The sequence below is a fragment of the Prionailurus viverrinus genome, chromosome X (assembly GCF_022837055.1).
Source record: "Prionailurus viverrinus isolate Anna chromosome X, UM_Priviv_1.0, whole genome shotgun sequence".
Lineage (NCBI taxonomy): Eukaryota > Metazoa > Chordata > Mammalia > Carnivora > Felidae > Prionailurus > Prionailurus viverrinus.
Window position 1 is genome coordinate 94,282,061 of NC_062579.1, and position 26,804 is coordinate 94,308,864.

Here is a 26,804-nt window from a genome sequence, read left to right on the forward strand (position 1 = left end):
TCAAGAATAAACAAACATTTTTTTAAATGTTCAAATACTTTAGAGGAGTGGGTAGGACATCTGTCCAGGTTAGTTGACACCTAAATCCTTTTGTAAAGTGGAAAATATGTACAAAATGATAAAAGACACGAAGGGCATGGAATGAATGGGATGGAAGACAACAGGATTTGTTTTTGTACTCCATTTTAAGCAACGTCCTTTCGTTTGCCGATGTCCGACCAGCATCTCATCCTACTGCAAATTCTCTTCAAAGTAGGAGTGATGTGGTGATAAATTAATGATGTAAGAGCAGGATTTTTATTGCGACTACTTCATGACTGTTCTGGCTGAAAGCCGTAGTTTTCAGTCTTTGGAAGATGGTTACTTATTCCCATCAGAAAATACTATACGAGCCAAAGATTGATTCTGCACGCTTTTTAAAAATCTGTCATAGATACAGCATTGAATAGAGTGTAGAAAAGAGCCATACTTTGCAAGAAAGAAGAGGGGGAGAAAAGAGAATGATGAAGAGTTTGTGCAAAGGAGAAGCGGTTACAGTTTCAGCTCTTGATCTTGCGAAGCTAGTAAAGTGAACATTTCAAAATTTCCTTACAGGATGAAGGGTACAGCACATAGCTCACTTTTATTATCATTTCAGAGGTCGTAAAATACATGTTCTTATTAACTCAGAAACTCTACTTCCGTATTATTACAGATAACAAGAGCATTGTATATTATTTTGTGGTGTTTTTATGTCTGTTTTCCTCTTGTTGCTAATCTACTTTCATTAACTTCACGCCTCCTCTTACATTTCTTCAAAAGGTACGATATGCTCCTTATGATGCATTTTTATAAATACTAAATGTGTAGCATTTTATAGCCATTTCATTATGCTAACCTCAAAATCTGTCTTGTGCAACAAAACTCTTTGAAATGAATGTTAAACATTTTGAAGCTGCGTTAATGGGGGGAAAGAAACTGGAAAATGACAGGTCTTTTTAACTCAACTATAAAGTCTTGTCTTGTTTTAATAGATCCTTTTAAAAATGTCATGGGGCTGACCCATCAGTCACTTTTTATATAGCCTCCGTGTGAAATGTGGGTTTAAATGGCTCTGGTTTCATTAACGAGAAAAGGGAAATGTAAAAATTCTTACAGAGCCGCTTCCCTTTGAGTGCCACTGCACCTTTTCTCCGTGAGGAAGGATTTAGGTGTCCGTGCCATAAAGGAAAGAAAGTGGTAGAAATCCCACCGAGACTCTTGTCAAAGCTACTACTGCCTTGAGGGGAGAATGTTGAACGCAAGCCTGTGCATTTAACATGGATTCCAAGAAAGCTCCTTTTCCATCTCTGCCGAGGCTTCTGGATGCTATTACACCATCTCTATGTGAATATTCACCAAAATTCTCCGTGCTCATAGGCGTATCATCGTATTAACCGTGTAGTTGCCAAAGTCAATAACCATGTATAAAGGGGCCACCAAAATGACCATTTTGCACTGAGGTTTGTTTTCATTCATGTCAACAGCCAATCTCAGCTAAGTCCTGCAGATCAACCACATGTTTATCTGAATCACCTATGACGGTGGCCAAAATAACCAGATTATCATGTGCAGGCTTGATTTTAGATCATACAGACACGATCCATTAGCCTCAATAGAATGGCACAAGTCTAATTTCCATAAGTTACTGTATCTTTCTCCATGTTTCAAGTAGACGATGCAAAAACTACCACTGGTATTCGCAGCAGCTTAATACACCCCTTTCCATACCAAACCATGATTCTGGAACCACTCCAAAATCCGTTCTCCCCTTGGTCTCAGGAAAACCCTATCCTTCCAAATAAGGATGGCATTCACAGTTTCATTCCAAAGGAACAACAAACAGATAATAAACAATAATTATCCGAGCATGTTTGGTTTTCCTGCAACTATAATTCTCAGTTATTGTCAGAAAATTGTACCTTCTATAATTTATACACCATTCTAGATTGTCTTCTAGAAAATGTAACTGTTTGGTAGCACAGAAATGTGGGCATTTCTTTCCTGTTGTATAAGTATAGATGATTGATTTCTGATTTCTCCTCTCTGTGCCTCAGTCTCTTCATATGTTAAATGCCTCTGTTTTCTAATCTGGAAAGAGTTGACCCATGTCAACCCAAAGTAATCAGAACGGTCTGGCACACAGGAAGTGCTCAGGAAGGGTTAGCTATTATTGTTATCATTTTTATTACCCTATTACTATGGATGCTACCTTGGAACATTAATCTTTTATACGGTAAAATTCTTTCCAGAGTCACATAAGTCGAGAATAAATTAAATATATATGGCAACGATGAAGAAAGACGATGAGGGTCCAAATTCATCATTGAAACATCCTATAAACTTTTAGCATTTGGAAGAGTAACACATTCTTTCTGGTTCATCCAGATGTTTTTATGTCTTCTGATTAAAAGGGACGTGTTCCCAGATGAAATCCTGAGAGAACATAACTATTAGTTAGAGAAATCTGTCGCAAGGCAGATTTTCACATCTGAAAGGCTAAAAGGGATTGTGTTCAAAAGTAAAGCAAGAAGGGTTGCTTTAAGCATCCGGGAACCAATAGGAATTGCAGACTTTAAAAAATCAAGTAGTTTTGTTTCAGTTAATCAGTAAAGAATGCCATTTATCAAAACACCTGCCAAAATGATTTGATCAGAGTGGAAAATCAAAAACAGCTGAATTTTCCAGAGGCTAATAAAAGTTTATCTTGGGACACGGGAATTTAAATTTGCCTGGACATGGTAAAATGCAAGCACAAACAGAGAAGAGCTTGACCTGCTAGCTTTCAGCCCAGAACTTCCCTCTTCCCACAGAGCCTGGAGATGTGCCAGGCTCCTATGCCCATTCTTCACTTTCCATCACAGTGGGTTCTTTTCCTGTGAGCTTTTCTGGGCACGGGAGAACATAGCTTAATCAGGCTGGAGCTCCGCCACAGAAAGAACTATCCTAGAGATAATGTGGCAAAGTTTTCTAGAACCTAGGGACCAGATTTTCATTTCTGTAGACAGAGCCAGCCTCGAGCAACATTGTCATGGAGGTGAAGCTGCCTCCGCACCAGCCCCAACCCATCACTGAGCACTCAGTGCCTTCACGGCCCCCTTGCTTCCCACAGACCCTCCCCTGAGCAGCATTCATGACGTAGGGACCACGACTCTCAATCCTGGCTGTACCAGAGCTTTCCGCAAATGCTGCTGCTTAGGCCTAACCCCCAGAGAGTCTGACTTAGATGATCTGGGGTGGAGCCTAGGCGTTTTTTGTGTGCCGCTGTCCTTTGTTTTATTTTGCCTCAAGCTTCCCAGACGATTCTGATGTGCAGGCAGAGTTGAGAATCACTGATGTAGAAGAAGGACAGTATTTCTCGTTCTGGTCTGCAGACCACTGCAGTCACCAGGGATGGGTGAGAAATGCGGGTTCTTGAGCGCTCACGTATTCCGAACCTGCCTTTTCACAAACACCCCAGGTAATGCCAAAGGCATAGTTACATTCAACAACAAATTTTTCCCTTATTAAAACTTACCCATCTTGGGGTGCCTGGGTGGCTCAGTCGGTTGAGCTCAGGTCATGATCTCACGGTTTGTGGGGTTCGAGCCCCACGTCGGGCTCTGTGCTGACAGCTCGGAGCCTGGAGCCTGCTTCTGCTTCTTTGTCTCCCTCTCTCTCTGCCCCTAACCCACTTGCATTCTGTCTCTGTCTCTCTCAAAAATAAATAAACGTTAAAAACATTTTTTTTAAACTTACCCATCTTCTGTCCGATTCTCTACTAACTGCATAGACTAATCCACGATAATGTGATAAGAGGTCCTATTGAAGTTGTGTGTTAACATTTTGACCAAGTCTTCTGAAGAAAATGCAGAAGGTGATTCCAACACGAAGATTCTCAATGGCAGCCTTGTGAGGATGGTTTTGTTTGTTTTGATTATTTGGGGGGGAGAGGTGGAGGTGGAAACAAAACTTTTAGTGCCCCTCAAATTCTATTATACTGGTAGTTCCTTAGTTCACTCGAGGCTGTCCTGTGTGCTAAGGCTTAGTTTGTAAAAGCAAAGAGTTTGGATCCCTGGCTAGCCATTTATACAAAGATCATAATACATATTATCTTATGGCTCCTTGCCTCACGCGTGACCGGCTCCACAAAATGGCAAAAGTCTTTATTAAATTTACTAAACTCAGAGTCCACCCACACCCACCCATTTCCCTTCAAATACGTAAGGGCTTTTGACTCGGTTTCTCCCATGACATCATCTCGCATCCGTGGCTCTCAGCCTTGGCCGTGCCTTGTAATCACCTGGCGAGCTTTAAAAAATATATATGCCTGGATCCCACCTCCAAGGTTCTGATTTAACTGGTGTCGGGTAGGCTGGACATGAGTTTTGTTTTGTTTTGTGTGTGTGTGTGTGTGTGTTTTGTTTGGTTTTTAACAAAGGTCCCAGGTGATTCTATTGCGCAGGCTCAGAAGCACACAGAGCTCACACAGGAAGAGAATCTGATAAGTATAATTATTATGTGTCATCAGGAGCTGGTAAAAAGAAGATATTTTTTCTAGAATTAAAAAAAAAAATCATGCTCTGCAAGCCAGATAGGCCTGAAGGGCCTATACTATGCATGTACCATCATCATATGCCATCACCACATGGGATGTTGTTAATATGTTACTTTTGTTTGCTGTTTGTTTGATTCCCTGACATCACCTACTTCAACTATACTGAAACCACTTCTCTTTCCAGAAATTAAGATAATGATTTTTGTAAACTGAAATCCGGCCCCTCGGGGTCCGGACTGGTCTTTGTTTTGTTTTGCAGGTCGCTGTCCGGGCGGATTGTCGGAGGGGTTTGGTGGTTCTTCACCCTGATCATAATTTCTTCCTACACTGCCAATCTTGCTGCTTTCCTGACTGTGGAGAGGATGGTCTCTCCCATAGAGAGTGCTGAAGACTTAGCTAAGCAGACTGAAATTGCATATGGGACCCTGGACTCCGGTTCAACGAAAGAATTTTTCAGAGTAAGTGCTTTGCGGTTAATTGGGCCTGCTGCTTTTTCTTTTATCATCTTCTCACAAAGGCAAATTCACAGTACTTTTGAGGGAGGGATGGGAAAGTGTGGGGATGTTATCGAAGTGCAGCATAAAACAGCATAATACATAAATACGGCCCTGCTTGGCTGGTGACCTACTTCATGGTTGCTTCAATTAAGACTCGTGCGCGATGTAACAAGTTGGATACAAGGGCACTGAGCTTGAACTCCCAGGTCTGAATCTCATCCCTGTTGCAAAGCGATTGTTTGTCCTTGGGCAAGCCATTAGCCTCGATCACCTTCCTTGAAAACTGAGGGGGCTGAACTAAATGATATGCATTCTCCTTTTGAGCTTTTATAAAGGTAGATATTATGTCTCAGCGTTTCACAGAACTTAGGTACTTGGCTCTAAGACTCTGCAGAGTGATAGACTATAAAATTAGATATTCTGTGTCAGACACTGGTTTCCTATTGAAGTGCTTTACACTTATTTCAAGCGTTCATATACATGCTGATAATTCAACGTTCAAGGAAGCTGGTGATTGTTTTAGTTTCTTGAGTACACTTATACCCCCCTTCTACTCCATCATAGACCCAATCTTAGTGGGGAAACAGCAAGTTGTTCACTAGCAAAAGGTAGGAAAGCTACAGAAACACTGTCAAGAGGAAAGATGAAAGAAGATCAAAGCAGAAAGTTCTAGAAGGATGATATGATGGACAAGCCCCTTTTACATAAACTATCAAGATCTTTGTTCTGCCAACTGGACTACGAGAAAGGCTCCCAGTGGAGTGTTTAAGAACTCAAATGTTTTTCAGTTGCCCCAACCAGGAAAGTACGGTGATTAGAAAATGGACCCATTCTCTACATTACCACTGCCTACTACCATAACCACTATAACTGGTTGTAGCAATGATACAGAGGCCACTTGTAGAGTAGGTAAAAGGGAAACGTTTAGTCTGTGCAACCAATAATTAAGCTGGTTGGCAGGTGTAACTACTAACTGTTCCTTAACGTCCAGGGTAGATAGATGTTGGTGCTAAACCAGCTTACTTTAAGAAATCAGTAAGAAATGTATTTCTGCATGTATTATCATGAGATTTGCCCAGTTATTTCATGGAAAACCAGGAGTAGGTTTCTCACAATTGTAGCAATTAGCTAAAAACTGTTTTCATTCCCTGAAGGAGAAAGCGTTCATTCTAGGGCCCTTTCCACCATTCTTAGCGGCTCTGGATATCCCTTTCTCACTTTTACCACTGTTTACCGAGCAGATCAAAATCCCCAATGAGAGAGAGAGAGAGGGGCCCAGTATTGGAACTATCAATGAAGACCTTCTGGAACTAACCTGGCCTTGACCCTCACCACTGTGGAAGTCCCAGAAACTTATCTAGAAATAATCCCCTGACTACATGAAATCACCCACATGTTTCAGGGCAACAAGCGGGCAACTTCCATCTGCTGAGTGGTCAGCACATTATCAGCTCCATGGAAATCTGGTTTGGTATCCACCTTCAAAAGCATCCCAGGAGGCATCAAGTTGCTATATGAAGTAATTGATCACTTAGGCTACCAAGATACCAGACTTGGACCCTCTGATAAGAGGCCCTTGTTCCATTGGAAAGCATTTTGCCTTCAAAAACGATTCGAAATTAGGAAGGTGTACTTTAAATGGTAATCAATAGACGGCATCAATTCCCATTAAGCTTTCAAAGGCCATTCATCCATACTGCAGGCAAAGGACCCTCCCTGGGAAGATTTATGAGGGCAAAGGCTTGAAAGCATGACCAAACAGTCGCTGTCCCCTCAACCCAGACCCCACCCGCCACACATTTTGTGTCTTTCTCAAAAACCAGGAAAGTGCCTGCTAATCTATTCGATGATGGTTTCATTAAAAAGCCTCACATTACCAGAGCCGATTTGAATCAACATCCAATTCTGAGCAAAGCTATTGCCACATTCTAATTGGTTTGCAGCTTCTAATGCTCACCGATTCCTAGTGACCTTTACAGCCAATGAGTAATTCGTATGGAAATGGGGCTGTTATGAGAATCTGATTAGAGAGGGAGCTGGATATTTCCAGGTATAAGGAAATGCAAATCATTTTCTAATTCTCACGCACCACTTTTTCGTTTTCCCCAATTGGTTGCTCGTGACAGCATTAGGATTCTGTGGGGAAGTTCTTCAGGGTAGCACACGAAGGTTGATGATCGAAGGGTATAACTGAGCTATCTAGAAAAATCAACTTTTTAAGCCTGCTTGTGCTGGAAATGTTATGTAAACCTAACAAAGGGTAAGGTTGGTATTCATGTAATACAGGGGAGCCCAACCCATCGGTCTTGAAGCCATTTGTACCCTCCATGGTCTCCACCCCACCCTCCTTGAACCACATAGATCGGAGAAGACAGCCAGCCAGAACCCCTCATCTCTCTCCCAGGGACTCCACTGAACTAGTATGTCACCACCCCTCCCCCAGCCCTCACTGATCTGGGGGCAGTTTTAAGAATGGTCACTCCTCCGCACACAGGAAAAGGGAGGACCTCAGATGGCATGCCTTCTGAACTTTAGAGACTAAAACAAGATCACGCGCAGCATTTACAAACACGACATAAGCTCATTTCTTCCCATTCTCACTGCATACTAAAACCACAGAGACCAAATAGTAATACCATAAAACAGCCCGGGGCCAGCCCTCTAGTGCTTCCACTAAGAGAGAGAAATAAATAAAATACAATTCCTTTCTAATTGCCCTGCAGACATTTTTACTCTTCCTGGATAAGGCTGCCATTGAAATGATGGTATTTTAAAATGATTCCTTTGTTTCTCTCATTTTCCAGCTATCCTTAGCTGTTATCTTACAATCACATAAAGTCACTGGCACAGAGAGACCTGTTCCATCCGGAAAGGCAGGGAGGGACTGAGCAAAATGCATGTAGCCGGAAGAGACATCTGAAATATTGCCGTGAGCCCTCTCGACTTGAAAACTGATTTCCTTAGACAGCAGCTCCAAAACTAAATGTCCCAACTGCAGTGGAGGCACCCGTGCTAAAAAACACGTCGACAGCTTTATTGTCATTGCCCAGAGAAATGCCACTATGATTTGGAAAGCTGCACCGAAATGATCATTCTCCACTAGGTTTTGGAAATTTAACCTGATACGGATTCATGTTAAAAAGTAGCACTGGAGAAAAAGCAATTCCAAAATTCTCTCTGCCTCCAGACCCCCGGAAATATTCGATGACTATGATGCTTGATTTCTTTTCCAGATACCTGACCGAATCCCCACTAAAGGTAGTTCGAGACATTAAAGAAGGTTGCATTTTTAAATGAAATGTTTAATATTAATTTAAAGCCCTTTGAAATTCTAAATATAAAAGGAGAGGAGTGGAGAGAGAATAAGTTGCTCTCACGTGCTGGGCAGGACAGAGAAACTGAGCTTTATCTGGAGACCACAGAGGGGACTGTCCCATCTTCTGACTTGCAGACACTGTACCACGTGGCACAGCTGAATTTACTCGTGCAAACTGTTTTATTGGAACGCAAGAGTCTATGACGAGCTGTTGTCATCGGTCATATTCATTTTTCTAAATGTAGGCTGTAAATGAAGAGCTCTCGAACTGATTTGAAAAGTAGTCCCTACTAATAGTATTTAGATCCTGCTTACACATTCAGACTCTCTGTGTGTGTCTCTCTCTCTGTCTCTCTCTCTCACACACACACACATTTTCAATTGGAGTCCACATTTCCATATCCCTCAGTTACCTATTACAGGGCCTTTGAAGTACACAGGGAAAGGAGAGAAGTCTCCTTTGCACCTATGCTATGCTGACCTTTTCACATGATCGAGAAAACCAACCATTGACCTTTACGCTCTGTTACATGTTACAACTGAGCTCTGTACACGTCGGACCTCCCTGACCCCTTAACCCATTCCCCTAGACTCAGGAAACACGCCAACATATGGGAGCCTTTGGTTAAAAATTTTCGCACCAAGTACTACAATGGATTTGCAATTTTGACAGATAATAGACTTGGACAACTACAACCAGATTTAATTAGTTTGAAGACACATATGATGTGACCAAATGTTTGGGGACACAGCCAAACCACATACTAGGGAACACACAATAGTGACAATAAGAGAGGAGTCTGACACCAAGGGATGGTAGGTCAGAGACATCTGTTGGGCCTACTACTTGGCAGTTTTTAAAAAAGAAAATCCGTTTTTTTAATTTTGACGTGGATCTTTTGATGCCACCTTCTCAAAACCAGTCTGTTCCAATGTCACATGGTACGTTGCACGACAAGACACCTAGACCTCACAGGTCAAGACTGGGGTGGGGCACCAGACACAAGGTGAGGCTGCCGAGGCCTGACCGAACAGGCCTCAGGAAGAGGGCAAGGGACACTCAGACGGCCGTCGGCCTTTCCCGCCCCTCGGCGGCCAGGGGTCTGTGGTTCCATAGGCCTTCCTTGCAGGCAACTCTCAAGCTGGGTGGAGAGCACGCTCTCCAAAGGAGTAGACATTGGTTGACCTGACAACTGTGCACAACTGACCACACACCTCCTATCTGTCTCCAAGAGAAAGGCGGAAATGCAGCAATGAAGACAGGCTACGAATAACGCCCTAGATTCTAGTATTTATTCATCACTCTATCAATAACTCTTTTTTTTTTAAGTTTATGTATTTATTTTGAGAGAGACAGAGACAGCGTGAGTCGGGGAGGGGTAGAGAGAGAGAGGGAGAGGGAGAGGGAGAATCCCAAGCACGCTCCACACTCTTAGCACAGAGCCTGACATGGGGCTCAGACTCACAAACCGTGGGATCATGACCTGAGCCGAAACGGAGTTGGACGCTTAACCGACTGAGCACCCCAGGCGCCTCTCAATAACTCTTTTTTTGAGCACTCTCTAGGTGCCAAGTTCCAGGCTAAGCACTGAGGATCCATCTCTGTAAACAAAATTAAATTTCTTTCTGTCTTTTACCAAATCGCATGAAAATGCTTACACAGGGCCCTCCACCATATTTGGAGGTGATTTTGGGGGATAGACAGACTTGAAATATAGGCATCTCAGGAACCTAGATGATCACACCCTCCAGGACAGCTGACAGTGTTTATTTTTATATTGCTACTTCTCTGCACGCACCAATCTATGGTTACACTCCATGGTGAATAACAAAAGGGTTAATGATTCTCCATAACCCAACACGAGGGTCAGTTAGGTGGTGAATAAAGCAGAAACGGCCTCTACCCTCTGGGAGCTCACAATCTAGAGGGCCGCCAATTTTCAACACATTTTCACACACATTACCACATTCAATTCACACAACAATCCTGCAATACATGTGAGACAAAATGACACTGTGACTTGATGAATGTCACTGGGCTCAATGGGGAAGAGCTAGAACTCTGAGGCCAGATCGGGTCCCCTTTCCAGCCCGTCTCAGTGCCCTTCTGGTGTGAGCGTTCACAGAAACGGGGGGCGTTAGGCATGAATCAAGCTTCTGGTGCAGCACGTGCTAAGGCATCTGTATTATCTCCTGGTTGATCTTTTATTTCCCTTGATGGGTCAGTTGGAAAAGAGAACCTATACCCACTTTAAATGACATTTTCCCATGCTCTGATAGCCTCAAAAGGATCCAGGAAAAGAAGCCAAGGAAAAGGAGATCATCCATAAAACTATAGCGAATGCCACAAACACATCAAACCTCTATAATTCACAGCTGATTATACTTTCTGATATGCCCAGGGTTATGTCATAGCTGGATAAAACTGGAAAGCAAAAGAGAGAGGGAAAAGATGATTTCTAGTTCCACATCCACTGACGACTTCCTTGTTTTTCTTTGGGTGAGAAGCATTCGGTCTCGGTTTCCTCATGTACCGATGGGAATATTCTCTGCTCTACCTTCCTTATGGGGTTGGTAAGAGGATAATATCACAAAAAGCTCTTTAAAAGGATGAAGGTTTCTACAAATGCCAGGAGACTTTAGGGAAAGGGCCCAACAATAGAGCAACTAAAGCATAAAGACTGTCCAGGCAAGGCTCCGTGGAGATGTGAGGGAGGGGTACTTCTCAAGAATAAAATAAGATAAAATAAAATCATCTCTGCTGGCTCAGTGGAAGAGAGGTGGGTTTTTTCCTGACTTTGGGAGGAGAGAGAAAGTTCATTTGTATCCTTCCCCCCCCCCCCCCATCCTGATCCCATCCCTACCCCCGTTATCAAATATTACTCCTGACCTCATCTCTCCATCTTCAGTCATTCCTTTGTGGCTTGCAGATTCAACAACTCCAAAACACACAATTTAGAGCCGCCCTTGAAGACCACCTAGAAACTTCAGGTGCTTCCAAGGGGGCACGCAGGCCATCTGCCCAAAGTAACCAACCATATGGATTTCATTAGCCTAGCTCTGTTACTCCTCTCAGGTAACCTACTTGCTTATGAGAGCATTTCACAGCCCAGAAAGCCTAAGGGAGTTAAGTCTTCCTTTTCTTTGAGGTTGCTGACTCACGCAGACAAGCAGACAACGCCAGGGTAATTAACACCACGCAGGATCCCCAGATCTTTGGGAGAACTCAACCCTCTTTCTGAGAGTAATTCACCTCAGGATCTCACTTTCTTTTCCTAGCCGACAAAATCAAATCACCTCAGCGCTTCTAGTTGGAGGGGTTGGGCCCATCTGTTCAATTAGACCTTCCTTGAGTTCACCTGGCAAGCCTGCGCAGGTTAATTATTTAAGTTCTCCTTCATCACCAGGCAGACGTCTAAAAACCTGACCATCAGGATCAAATAAAATTTCAACATCCTGAAGCTCAACTAACAAAAACATTAGGTTAACTAGAATGCTTGGTTGCACTCCACTTTTGAAAGGAAAAAGCAACTCACACAAACAAAACCTTGCTCTGACTTTTTTTCTTTTGGGGGGGGGGACAAAATTCATTTTTTTTTTAAATTTAAATTCAAGTTAGTTAACATTCAGTGTTGTCATGGCTCAGGAGTAGAACCCAGTGATTCATCTCTTACATACAATGCCCAGTGCTCATCCTTAAAAGTGCCCTCGTTAATCCCCATCACCCGTTCTCCCCCACCCAGAAACCCTCGGTTTGTTCTCTGTATTTAAGAGTCTCTTATGATTTACCTCCCTCTCTGTTTTTATCTTATTTTTCCTTCCCTTCCCCTATGTTCATCTCTCGTGTTTCTCGAATTTCACACATGAGTGAAATCATACGATATCTTTCTCTGACTTACTTAGCTCAGCATAATACCCTCTGGTCCCATCCATGTTGTTGCAAATGGCAATATTTCATTCTTCTTCACCAAGTAGCATTCCATACACACACACGCGTGCACACACACACCCCACATTTTCTTTATCCATTCACCAGTCAATGGAAATTTGGCCCTTTCCATCCTTTGGCTATTGTTGCTAGTGCTGCTATAAACATTGGGGTGCATGGGCCCCTTCAAATCAGCATTTTTGTATCTTTTGGATAAATACCTAATAGTGTAATTGCTGGGTTGTAGGGTAGTTCTATTTTTAATTTTTTGAGGAATCGCCATACTGTTTTCCAGAGTGGCTGCGCCAGTTTGCATTCCCACCAACAGTGCAAGAGGGTTCCCCTTTCTCCGCATCCTCACCAGCATCTGTTGTTTCCCGAGCTGTTCATTTTAGCCACTCTGACTGGTGTGTGGTGGCATCTCATTATGAATTTTTTCTCAAAAAAACTACTAGGTGATGTCCTGTGGTCATATGCATTCCAGTCTTCAAAGTCTTCTACCTTTTTAAACAGTGAGTAAATAAGTCTTGAGAGTCTATAATATCAAGTTAGGCACCAGGGCTATAATAGTTACGTTTTCGCAAAAGGGAGTTAGTCCTCTGTGAAAATACGCTTCAACCACAAAACTGTCTTCTGAGAAGAAAGCAGTAAGACACACTAGAGGCATGAATCATTAGGGACTTCCGGACTTGAAAAATTCTTTGAGGATTAACCGTATCCAAGTAATGTTGCAGTGAACATGGGTGTACCAACAGCTCTTCAAATCCCTGTTTTCAATTCCTTTTGGCATATGCTTCAGAGTGGAATTGCTGGATCGTACGACAATCCTTTGCTTGTCTTTTATAACTTTTAGGGTCTATTTTGATACAAAAGATGAGGGCATTTTCTATTCTGGTTTCTTCCCGTTGCTGCTCAAACAATCCTAATCTTCTCAGAGGCCATAGATGCCTCTCTCCCAATAGGAAGAGGGTCGCTAGGTAGTTGCTGTTGGGGCAGAGCTTTAGCTAGTATCACAAAGTTTCATCTTGATACATCTTGACTGGAGTTGAGGAGGAGGATGTGTATGTGTGTAAGTGTTGAAAAAAACCTGAAGTCCTGTCTATACCACACATATGTACAGAGGGTCCTGGATATTTTAGCTACCGATTCCAGCGTGTAACAAAACTTTGAGGAAACATGCTTTCTCTTTCTGTGTTTGGGCTACAATTTTGATGCCCCAGCAAGATGGCACCAGAAGGCAGCCGCTGGATGGTAGAGCGAAACCCATCTTCTTTCTGTTTGAAACGGTTTAGAATGTCACCTGTCTGAAGGACGGACTTGGATAGTGATGATCTATTGCATTTCTTCCCTCTTCTGATTGTGAGCATCTGTCTGTATGTTATCCCCAAAACGAATCTATCTGCACACTCCTGGTGCCCTAATGAAGAGGTTCCTGAAGGTGGTTAGCTGCTATGCCTAACAAAGCCTGCACTGTAGAACCGAATCTTACTTCCCAGCTTTATGAAAATTCTTATGTGTTCACAGCCTGCTTTATTTGAGTCTCAATTTTGTCTCCTTTGAGTCTCCCATCTGGGTTACAGACTATTTCCTGTATCATTCAGTAGCACTGGTATTCCAACCCGCTGAGTAAAGAACCCTGTCCTACACACTCTGGGCATGAGTAGGAGACGCCATCCAGACCCCTGAGTCCAATATGCAGACAATAGGGGAGTCGGGTGGACTAATCAGGAAAGGTTTCTGGAGAAAAGGACATCTTAAAAATATTTGGAGAGAAAAGAATTTAAAAATAGTTCAAGGGGTTTGTGAGAATATATGTGGGACCCAAAAAAGCCCCCAAGAACAAATAAACAACAAGACCATGACTTTATATCATGTTAGACTATGGCTACTATTGACTGGGGAACTGTTAGTTTCTGTAAGATTCACACTAAGATTTGTCTGCATAAGATAGCGTATGTATATATGTTTGGGGAAGGGAGTTCGTGATGGAAAAAACAGTTTCCAAAAAAAATATTGCTTTGAAACAATAGTACCATGGTAGAAACCAATCTATAGACTGCCACAGGTAAATTGGAAATCACTGCTTGAGACCAAGGTGCTCTGAGCGCTGTCTTATTTCTAATTTCATAATTCACATTTGGCATGTGAAGATGAGGTTCATTAACAAGGGACTCTCCAAGGAATACTTTGCTTTCTTTTAAATGAGTTTGAGGAACCAGTGTTGAAAAGCAAAATCTATCTCTGCTTTGGAAAACAATACCAAATGAAAGATTTCATAACCAACCCTTCATTTTTAAAAATAACCCTACTACAATAGACATTATTTCACCAAAATAAACAGCTCCTTTCCTGAATGTCGTAGTACTAATGAGGTAATCATGAAGGGAATCACATGAAAGCCCCTTTGCACAAAATTTTGAAGTTTGATTCCAAATACTTGTATCTTGCCCCTTTCTTCCAGACAAGACACACATACACGAGTGTGCATACACACAGACACACACACACACACACACACACACACACGCCACCACCACCATTTGGGTAAATGTGATTAACAAATAACTGAAGTTTACTATATATGAAATCAGCAGGGAGCCAACTGCCCCACTGGCCAAATACTGAAGAACATTTCTGCTTTATTTTCTTGGCCTGGGGTTTCAGTCAATTGGATGAGCAAGAAGGTTGAGAATAGCAGGGTCAATGACTGAGGAGAAATATAAATAAATTCAAGGAGGCTTAGATAAATTCATGTAATACAGAGCCATAGAAAGTTGTTAAAAGTAAGAGGCAAGTGCTTGAAGGACACCTTCAGATGTTTAGAGTTGACATCAAGAGGACAGGCATGGCTTCTCATAGTTCTTTGTTGACCTTATCTTAAAACACTCCTAGCTCGAATCACCCAAAGAGCTGACCCTACAGGGACCAGTCTATAATTTTTTACAAGATTGTTTTTCACATCACAAGAATTGAGACTATTTAGCCTGAAGAAAATATGCAGCAGTGGAATATATTAGGATTGTCTTAAAATATTTGAAGGGTAGACATTTCAAAGATGAATTGTACTTGTTTTGTGGGGCCCTAAGGGACAGAACAAAACTCAAAGGGTGGATATTACAGGGATAGAGATTTTTGGCTCATTGTAAAAAGAAGATTCTCATAGAGCAATCCAAAAATAGAATGGGCTGTCTCCATAGATAACGAGCTGTTCATCTTTGAAGGGATTCAAGATTAGGCTAATGGCCACTTGTCAGGGATGTCAAATAGGGGACTCAATAATCTGATGAATGACTGCACTAGAGCAGTGTTTTCCAACACTGGTTGTGTGTAAAATCATTTCCAGAGCTATTTTAAAACACAGATTATTGGGTCTCATGCCTCCTCCCCTCATGTTGATTCCATAGGTTCTATTAATCTGCATTTAAAAAAAATTAATGTTTATTTGTTTTTGAGAGAGAGAGAGAGCATAAGCAGGATAGGGGCACAGGGAGAGAAGGAGACACAGAATCCGAAGCAGGCTCCAGGCTCTGAGCCATCAGCACAGAGCCCGATGCGGGGCTCAAACCCATGAACCGTGAGATCGTGACCAGAGCCAGAGTCAGACGCTTAACCGACTGAGCCACCCAGGCGCCCCTTAATCTGCATTTTTTAAACTAGCACCCCAAGTGGTTCTAACACAGATGACTAAGAGCCACTCTTTGAAGAACGTTTGACTATACAGCCTATAAGATAATTTATACTTTGATGATTTGGATTTGCCTTTTTTCTATGATTCCTATGTGAAAGATGCTGGGAGAAGGCTGGAGGCTGGGCCTGCAGGGCAGAGAGAAGCCTGAGTAGGAGTAGCTAGGCCTGTCTGGCAGGAAGAGGTATCTCGAGAGTGAGTACAGCTGACTGGCTGAGTGGTGGCCTCCCCTTCCCAGTGTTCCTGTCAGGGAGGGAGAGAAAGGAAGAAACTTTCCTCTGATCCACAGGGACCAATGGGAGATGATTGTTTCAGGGACTGGAATCTGAGGCCTTGGGAGACCCCAAGTGCAGACAGATACCTACAGGGAAGCTCAAGCAGTGGAATCTGACTATGGGTAATACAAGTCCTAAAAGTGAGGAAGAAATGACACTGCAGGGGCATAATGTCCAGAAGCTTTGAAATATTTATAATTTTTTCTCCTATGATCCTTATGACGCCCTTCCTTTTCCATGCTCATTTACTGCATGGGTCTTGGGTGACCAGGACCATCGTATTAGCATCTTTATCACCCTACAGCAAGCCCCTGATTCAAACTTCCCATCCTAGAGGGCTGCAGGTGACCGGGTACAGGCATTGGTCGTAGGTGGAGATGGTGATCGATATGACCTAGGTAAAGGCTAAGAGTAAGAGGAATTTCTTGGGGACAATGGGACAAGTGGAAGACAGACCAGGAGCTCTCTCCTACTTTCCTGTAACTGCCCCTTCCTTCCCTTTTCTTTCCTTCTCTTACCTGCTGGGTCCCAAGTGGTCAGGGCTGCTATGTTTGCGCTTTTATAAAGGCTTCAGAGAACCTCTTTACCTCGAATGGCCCTCCCTACCCGGAAGAACTTAGGTAAGCATCCCTAGGGGCTAGTCAGTGTGGAAAAACAAAAGCAGTCAAACCTCGAAAGAAGCAGGGGCACAAGACATTTCACAAAGAGAAAGAAAACAATGGGACAGAAGGAAGAGACCGTTCAGGAGCTAGAAACCACCAGCCAACGTGACAGAAGCTGCCAGCGCTCCCTCAGTCTCTGTCCCCCTGTGACCTGCATGGTCGGGGCTGCTGGCTTGGCGGTTTCACAGACGCTTCAGGCAATCCCAAACCCCCAATGCCCCAGGCCAGAGGGCAGTAGGTAGACACACAGAACATCCGGCCTTCACTTCAGGAAGTTTGTTAAAATACAGTTGGGGGGCGGGCGGCGCGTGGATGGCTCAGTCATTCGAGCAACCGGCTTGGTTTTGGCTGAGGTCGTGATCTCACAGTTCCTGGGTTGGAGCTCCGCGTTGGGCTCTGCACTGACCGTGTGGCTGGCACCTGCTTGGTTGGGAGTCTCTCTCTCTCTCTCTCTCTCTCTCTCTCCCTGCTCCTCCCCAACTCACTCACTCTCACTCTAAAAAAAATTAAATTAAAAAAATCTTTCAAAATACAGTTGGAAACCATGGGTGAGAGAAACGGCCTTAAGAATGAAGGGGCAGGATGAGAAATTTCAACAAGAGTTTTGAACTCTTGTCGGCCATGGGGCAAGGCGCTCTCTACTGTCACATGACCTCTCGCCTCCCTTCTTCTTGGTCCTTTTCCATGCTTTTTATGATGTGGTAGCCCTACCATGTTACTGCTTTTCAGATGCTTCAGGGAGCCTCATGCCTCAAAGTTCCCAACCTGGGGAAACTTAGCTGGGTAGACATGAACCCGGTCACTGCGAAGAGCTCAGAATTAGGAGGACCTAAATGCTATCAGGAAGAGGAATGTATTCTAGGGGCTCCCGGGTGGCTCAGCAGGTTAAGCATCTGACTCTTGGTTTGGCTCACGTCATGATCTCGTGGTTCGTGAGTTCAAGTTCTGTGCTGACAGGGCGGAACCTGCCTGGGATTCTCTCTCTCTCCCTCTCTTTTTGCCCCTCCTCTTCTCATGCTCTCTCTCTCTCTTTCCTTCTTTCTCAAAATAAATCAACTTTTAAAAAAGATTTAAAAAGGCAAGATGAATGTATTTTAAAACTGGCCCAGAAGGCTTCCTTCAGAAGCCGGAAGCGCGTTTCTAGTGCATCGCCCTCTGTTCCTTACCCGTTCCCTTTCCCTACTTTACCTCCTGGGTCTGGGCTTCGGGCAACAAATGCAATTGCATTTGTTTCTTACAGAGGCATTAGGGACACCAGAGGTTCGACCTTCCCCACACAGGAGACTTGCGGAGTGGACAGCCCCGAGTACCCACATGGCAGGGTGAGGCTTCCTGGGAGTGAGTGCAGGTGACTGGTGAGAGGAGTTTCAGCGGGCCCCCTCCTTCTGGTGTCTCTACTAAGAAGGGTTAGTGACGGCTCATCTTTCTAGAAAGGAGTGGTATATGGTGGACATTCGTAACCAGACTGAAGTGAAATTGCTGCGCTCTCTTCTTCCTCCTTCCCTTTTGCTACTTCTACGTCTCTGCATGCTGTGGGCAGCAGGTAAACAGGTGTGATGCACCAGGGTGCCGGTCGGGCCATTCCAGTTCCCAGGCAGGAGACCAATGCTCTCCAGCCCAGAGACCAGATTGCCCGGCCTTCACCCACGCCATCGGTCGGAGGGCAGTCGGTCGGTTTTCCAGTCAGTGCAGGCTGGGGGCATTGCCAAGACTCCTACGGGGTTAAGCCGGCGTGGGGAAATGTTAACCAGGTAGGTAGAGTATCCCCACCACAGATTAGCTGTTGATGAGTACCTGAGAGGAACCATTCCTCCTTTCTAACCTCCCTTGGGGTGCCAGCATCCCCCAACCAAAAGTGTGGATGCCGATTAGGACGGAGAAGAGACTTGGGACCGTCCCCCCGACTGAAGAGTAATTGCTCTCTTCCGTGGGGACCAGATAAGTTTTTGTCAGGCTAGCGTCCAGTCCTCTTCCCCTCTGTCCCCCTGGGGGCCCTTGCTGTTGCCACGGATACCTCTTCCAGTGGCCAGGGGCACTGTGGGGGAAACGGCCCAAGATCCACTGTATCAGGACCTCCCGCCTTAAGTGGCTTTGTAGGGGCTTTTTCGTCTTCCTGGGCAATTATTGGGATTGCCCTTCCGCCAGTCTAGAGATTAACAGGGGCTAGTTAAAGCCATTTGTTACCTTTAAGGCTTCCCTTTTCTTGCCAAACCTGTGGCTCCGCAACACAGCCAGACCCATCCTTAACTAATCCATATATCAGAAAATTCACAACTGATGAAAGCGATAAATAGAAATTACTCACATTACTCACATTAGAAATATATTCTTCCCTGGAAAATGGAGATACCCTAGTGCATTTTGGTGTTTACAGATCATTAACTGCTTGTCGGAAGAACCTAAGAGGAGGGCTGTCAGAAATAAACATAAAACAGCCCATGCATCGAAAGAGAAATAAAATTTGATTTTCAAAAATGAATCTAATTCATGGCACAGCTTTTTCTAGGAATTCATCTGTTACATGATGGAAGGCATACTCTTATCTAGGCATAGCAGCACCAAGCAGGGAAAGAAAAGTTCAAAGGGGTTGAAAAACTTACTTACTGAAGTTGAGCCAATCTACATAGATACGGTTACAGCATTCCAGAAGTCTGGTAGCTAATCTTGGAGTCTCCCGTACAAACATCAGTTATTTTTTTCAATACTTTGGATCCGTGTCTTCCCAACACTGTACCATATATTCAGCACGTCTCATGTTGCCAAGACGGAATTAAAAAGTTCCGCATTCCCTGATTTTGTATTTAAATTTGTAACCTTAATGTTGCATTAATGGCCTGTTTTGCATATCTGTTTGATTGTACCGTCTTAAAGATTCATTTAAACCTGGGGAGGACAGCATGACTCCTACCTGCTTCTCATTAATAACATACTTTTCAGTGAGCGGATAATGAATGACCTGGATAGAAATCAGTAGAAATGCAGATTGCCATTAGGCGCAGAAGGGGGGGGAGGCGTCCACTTTTTCCACCATACTGACAAACAATTTCGAGGCAGAAGGTGTTGAAAGCAAGCCTCAAAGAGAGACGACTGTCTAGGAGGGTTCTTAATTAAATAGTCTGTCGTCTTTACATGCAGGACTGTGAAGGAAGAGGCACCTTGACGGAAATTAAAATTTGCAAGTGACTTAAAAAATCTTGCGTTAATAGAGACAAGCCATCTAATTATGAAAAAGAAAACCAGATAACTCGTAGTGACAGATTACCCTAATGGGCTCTGAAAAACACACGGGTCTGCGTAAACATCCTTTAATTTGTTGAGTTCACTATTGTTAGTGGCACACTGGCGGGGGTGCAGAGTAGGGGGTAGCGAGCAGTGAGCATTTCAGCTGATAAAGGGCTGCCATTGGTTGCTCAGAGTTGGAACAGAGGGCAAGCAGGAAAGTCCTAGAGGAAAAATAAAGAACTTTTTTTTTTTTTTAAAGTATTATTGGCCTCCTCCACTCTTCTGGAATAGCTCCAGATGATAATGGTCTTGCTTGAGAGATCAAGGGCCTGTTTTTCAAGTTACTGTATTTCTTTGGTAATAAGGTGCTGGCAGGACTTAAGGAGAATGCATTTCAAGCCAACGACTCCTAATAAATTATCCCACAGACCACAGGTTTCACAGGTGCTAGAAAACAGGAAATTTGGAAATGCAACCTGGACTTTCAAGTTCCCTTTACTCTTCTAAATCCTTTAGGATTCAACATGGCTTCCTTCTGCAGTTTGACTGTTGATCCTTACTGAGTGGAGGTGATAACTGTTTTTCTATCAGAAACGCAAGTCAAATGAAATAATGGTTTGCTTAGGTTTACCCTGGAGAGTTTTTAGACTTTGGTTTTGTTTCTGTTCAATAGTAGCAGTGAATACACAGGCCTGAATATAAAACAACCTAGTTTTCTAGATGATTCTTTAAAAACAACAATTTTGCTTCAGCTCACGCATCTGTTCCCTGGGGGTTTTTTTCTTCTTCCTAATGGGGTTTGGTTTGCAAATTTGTGATTTGGCAGCACTGGTTTCAGTGTGGGCCTTTTGGTATGCGTGGTTCAAGACCCTGGTCACCGTATGACTCTAACCAAGCCGAGTGGCCGTAACATTCAACCTGTCTAATTTCCCCCAGTCATACCTCCATATGAAATGCTGGTCCCGTCCTCCCTTTGGTGACTCAGAAAAGGCAAATTTACAGCTGTGACCTTAATATGATTGTAACACAGTTTGAAAATGCTAGGCAAAGGCATTTGGAATGAGTACTTGACAAAGTTACTTGGAATTTTTAGTGGAAAGCATCCCTGGAGATTCTACCACTTTCAATTTTGATTACACTCAATTCTTCAACCCATCTATCAGCGCTGATACTGGGAAGTACTATTTTTGAAAAACTGAGGGGAATTGTGAACCGGTCACCTGCCTGCCCACCTCTGTTGGAATTCTTCTCTTGGAAAGGAGAACCAGAGAGAGGGTGTCCAAACAACTTAATGTAACAACTCACAGAGCCAGAAAGAGAAAATTAGGCTAAGTGGAACTTTAGGAAGCATACTCTATTTTTTTTCCACAAATATTTCCTTGTATAATGATCTGCTCTTTTGAAGGAAAGTATAGTTCTCAGGCAGCAATAACGAGAATATTCTTTCATGGCATACCTAGACCCAGGAGTTCATTTATTTTCAATTTTATATGAATAGACTAAATTTAAAAGAACCAGTTCCTGTGCACCCCCAAGGGATTTTTTCCCCACGCAAATAATACAGCTTACCTTTCTCTAGAGTGGCCTTTCATAAACAACAGTCTGGGTAGGCTGTTCCAGAGCTACAGCTCAGACCTGAATGGGGCAGGAGTTTCGCTTCCTCCTTCCCTGCCCCTCAACTTAGGCTACAGCCAATCCCTCCAACTGGTGCCGTCAGTCATCGATATGGCCATCACTTCTGCCATCAGAGCAAACAAGAAGAATATTGTGAGACAGACAAAGTCGTTCTTGGTGCCCTTTTGCTGCCTTCTGGTCCCTCTTTGCCTTCTGCTTCACTTAAGCTGTAGACCTGCACCATCCAATATGGTACCCACTAACCCCATGTGACTAGTTCAATTTAAAGAAATTAAAACTAAAATAAAATTTAGAATTCACTTGCTCAGTGGCACTAGCCAAATTTCAAATGTTCAACAGGCATGTGTGGCTAGAAGCTACCATGTTGGACAGCACAGATATAGAACATTTCAGAAAGTTCTATTGGACCGTGCTTCTGACTGTTTCTTCAGTTTCTTGATAGTGAAAACCATATCTTCCACATCTCCATGCCCTATGCCATTCTACCATAATGCCTGATACAACTGAACAGGGGGACGGGGGGGGGGGGGGTGGAATTTAACTAAGTTTCCCAACGAAGTAACTAAGTGCTTACTATGTTGTCAAGAGCTGTGCTAAATCCATTATAAGCAATCTCTCATTTCATCATTGCAAGACCACTGTGAGGTAGATCCTATCACCGTCCTCATTTTTTTCAGATAAGGAAACTGAGGTAACAAGAATATTCTTTCATGGCATACCTAGACCCAGGAGTTCATCTTTTTTCAATTTTATATGAATAGAATAAATTTAAAAGAATTTTAATTCTTTAGTTCCTGTGTATGCCCAAGGGCATTTCAGTGAGTTTAAATGCTTTACCCAAAGTCACTCAGCTAACAAGTACCAAAGTCAGGTCTTTATAACTTCAGGACCTACGTTCTTAACTTCTGCTCTGTGCACCACCAAAAGAAAATACGTAACTGCACATTTCACCACGGACAGGCCAGCCTCTTGCAGAACGCTGGTGACTGGGTAGCTTTTCCACGGGACTCATGTGGTCAAGGCAGAATAAAGACAAGTTGGGATCAAGGCCTGAAGCATGAAGAATGGGGGGTGTAAAGAAGTATGTTGGCTTGTGTTTGTGTGTGGGTATCAAACTAGGTGGCTGACTACTTCTCTAAATGAAATAACAGCAAAGTAGTAGCCTTAACTACCATTTTATACATGGAGACCATTGCCGTTGGCCCCCAGTGGTGAAGATTAGTGAAACCTAATCATTTTTTGAAGTCACCCCCGCAAGCTGCACTTACCAGAAGGTTCTGTAACTCGAGCTTCCATGCCGCAGGGTTTGTGCCAGGACACGCAAACGCCAGAAAATCAATTTTCCTGCAGCTTTCACAGTCAGCGTGTTTGCCAGACAAAACCCCAGCCAGCCACTTTTTTTTTTTTTAAATCAGCGTAGCACCATTAGAAAGAATACTTACTGGAACACTCCTAACAGCAAGAAGGAAAAGACTTAAATCCAAACCCAACTGTTCAAACTTGAGAGCCACGGGAGATGGTGAAATGTGAATATATTGAAATTGAACATTTTGGTGGCCGCATTTGGACTTATAAGGCATTCTCTGCTAAGCATCTAATGAATTAGCTTTGATCCTAGTCTCTGCCTCGGTAGCACTGACAGCACATAACTTGGCATCATCCTTCTTCCCGCCCACATGTGCCCATGCCCTCAGTGTGCCCCTGACTTATCACCCCATGACATCCCAGCTTGCCTGCCATCCCCAAGACCTATCTTGATTCTCCTTCCCTCCCGTATTCCTCTGGCACAAATTCTCTAATAAACCAAATTATACAAAGGTGGTGGGTGTGAGTTTCGTTACCCTCCCATTTACCACGATAGCGTAATCTAATTTATTGAGAATTTACTACATGCCAGGCACTGTGCTGGGTGCTTTATAGGAATGACCTCACTTCATATTCTATCTCCATTTCAGAGATAATTATTAGAGTGTTAGAGGAATTTAAGTAATTTGTCCAAGTCCAACAGAAGGCATGATCTATAATGGTAGGATTTAGGGCCTTGTGACAGACTAGTGGAGTATTATATTGGTGCCTTTTACACCATAGCATACTTAACAGGCTTCAAAGTTGAACCAAAGAAGATGAAGGCTATATAAAATCATGTCAAAATGACAGGTCAAAGATGTAAACCTCAGTGAAGTCACCGGCATTTTGCTCAATGTAGTCACCAGCAATTTCTTCCCTGGGAGGCAGTGTGGAGTAGTAGGAAAAAACGGGTTTGGGAACCCAACAGACCCCGATTTGAGGGCTAATTCTGCCACTTCGCACCTCTGCAATTATCACCTTACCTCTTTAAGCTTTGAAGGATGGTAGGGGAGACTAATGATGACAATGTAATCAAGAATATAGACTTCCATGTCAAATGATCTGGGTTTAAATCGCAGCTACTTCACTCATTCATTCAGTTAATACTTACTGAGGGCATTCTATGTGACAGCCTTTGTTCTAAGTCCTCAAATGAAACAAAGTCCTTTTGGACTTTGTCTTTGTGGATGAGACAAAAAAAAAGATAAGCAAATATGTAAATAACGTGTATGTTTCAGTTGGCATTACGTGAAATGAAACAAGCAGGTAAGGAGACAACAGGTCGGGAATGCTATTTTATCTCAGCTGATTGAGGAAGGCCTCTCTGGTGAGGTGACATTTGCTCAGACACCTAAATGAAGTGGGGGGCAGGCCATGAAAACATGGGGTGGAGGGGGTGGGGAGAAATTCATTTCAGATGCAGCGGCACGAGCAAGGCTCTGACCGGGGAACATGCTTGGTCAGTTTGAGAATGAAGGCCCGCGTGGCCGAAGCAAAGCGAGAGAGGGAAGGAAGGGTAAGAGATGAGGGCAGACCAGACAAACCAGAGCCTGTTGTGCTGGGCCTCCCAAGCCCTGGTAAGGACGTTGGATTTTATTCTGTGTGTGATAGGAAGCCATTCTGAGGGGTTTGAGCAGAGGAATGACATGATCCAATTTGTGCACAAAAGGACCGTGCGGACTGCTAGGCAAGGGTAAAAGTTGCAGTACTTTTGACCTTGCAAGTACTTGACCTTGCAAGGATCACCTGTCCATATCCCAGTTTTGGAGAAACGCAAAGACACAACATTTACTCGTGAAGGTGAAGGAGGGCCCAGGAGGTGCACAGGAGTCTATAGTGCCCGGTTCAGGCAGACAGCAGACCGAAGCCACCTTTTCAAATTTGTACCAGCTAGCAGTGCCGCCTGAGCCTTTATTAAAAGTAGCAATTTTAGAGGGGGCTAAATAATTTGGAAGAAAAAGCAGATTATAGTTTTTAATGATGTTCTCTTAACTAAAGATACACAACCTACAGAAGAAATGGACCAAATTCTTAAGCAATAAATAAGCTACAATAATAGTAGATAGAGAAGGAAAAATGAAGGAGGGTAAGGCATTTTTGTTTGAAACATGCCATTTCCCCTTCGTTAGTGTCCTGTTCGCAGGGACGGCTTTTTCCAGCCTCTGAACAGCACCTTTTACAATGCCAAGAAACTCACTCCCCTTTCTGGGACACCCATCCCCTATTCAAATAAAAAGGATCCCTTGCTCAAAGGTAACAGAAACCTTTGTAACATCAGTGACTGCCTCCATGAGGACCAAGACTCCTGATGCCAGAAAGGAGGGACAGAATGGATCTCTGAGCCAAAAAGACAGTGAAGTCGGGTGAGAGAGGTAGAGACTGAGAACCCAGCCTCTCTGTGGCATGTACAAAGCTAGTTTTATACATACAGTGGTGGAAATGGACAATAGAGGCATGATACCTGCAGTGGCCAAAAAATAAATGCATAAAGCCAGCCCATTCCCCTTTGGGGAATGCTGGAGGACAAAATACCTAAAACCAGCATACCTGGCTGGCTTGGCGAGTGGAGCGGGCAACTCTGGATCTCGTGGTTGTGAGTTCTCACCCCATGTTGGGTGTAGAGATTACTTAAAAGTAAATCTTGCCTCCCAAAAAGGTACCTAAAACCATCGTCCCCTGACCTTTCCTTCATTCTATCCTCTCAAATTATTCACTTAGAACACTCTGTACATGATTGGGGTATAGCGATGTCACAAACACCAATACTTTTTTTGCAAAATGTAATACTTTGTCTACATGCTGACAGCAAATGAATACCGTGAGTGAATTAGCTTCCAATTTATTGGTCTGTTGTGTTAATGTTAATTCTCGACTCTCAACATATCAAAAAAACGCCTGTTGAATCCTGTTGAAATGAAAAATTGTGTTCATGTCCACATCACGAGAAGAGAGTGTGTTATTGTCCTTTGTGCTAGTGCCGCTATATCGAGCACGTTATCATCAGTTGTTGGGGCCCCATTTTAGGAGGGACTTTGAAAAATTAAAAAGCATCTAGAAGATGGAGCTTCCCAGAAAGAGGCGGGGGGGTGACGGGAATTCATGTCATAAGAGTAATAAATGAAGGCCCTTATAATGTTTAGTCGGCAAAAGAGACAATTAACAGGTGACACGGCAGTGGTAATCTTCAGCAGCCACACCATGTGGAAAAGGGCGTATTTGTTCCATGTACTGCAGAGTGCAGAATTAGGACCCATAGGTGGAACTGCAGTTGTGATATTCATTCATCCCACAGATACATAGTGAGGGTTTCATACATGCCAGGCATTATGCTAGTCACTGGGAATACAGAGAAAGAGAGAGAGAGAGAGAGAGAGAGAGAGAGACGTAATTCCTACTCCCAAGGAGCTCAGGTTGCACTGGAGATGACCATTAGAAAGCAGTACAACCAGTGCTCTGTACAATGGAGAAACGGAAGCGGAAAGAAGAGACCACCCAATTCAGGCAGAAGGCAGGATAGGACTGGAGGGGAGAGAGACTGTCATGAAGGATGTCAGCCCAACAAAAAGAATTTTCTATCAATTTGAACTGTCATAAGTTATGAGCCTCTTCTGAGCTCGGGAGTGCCTCACCACCAGAGACATTTGAGCAGAGAAGCCAGGCTGCATGGGGTGAGAAGCTGAAC

General features: G+C 43.5%; 1 protein-coding gene across 2 annotated transcripts in view; it reads left to right on the forward strand.

Annotated features, from left to right (window-relative positions):
• GRIA3 (glutamate ionotropic receptor AMPA type subunit 3) overlaps nt 1–26,804 on the forward strand; it is a 267,194-nt gene that overhangs the window by 209,505 nt on the left and 30,885 nt on the right. For both annotated transcript variants that reach the window (XM_047844668.1, XM_047844667.1), the window contains exon 13: nt 4,815–5,013. In XM_047844668.1, the coding sequence (XP_047700624.1) occupies nt 4,815–5,013 (199 nt within the window). The remainder of the gene's footprint in view (nt 1–4,814; nt 5,014–26,804) is intronic.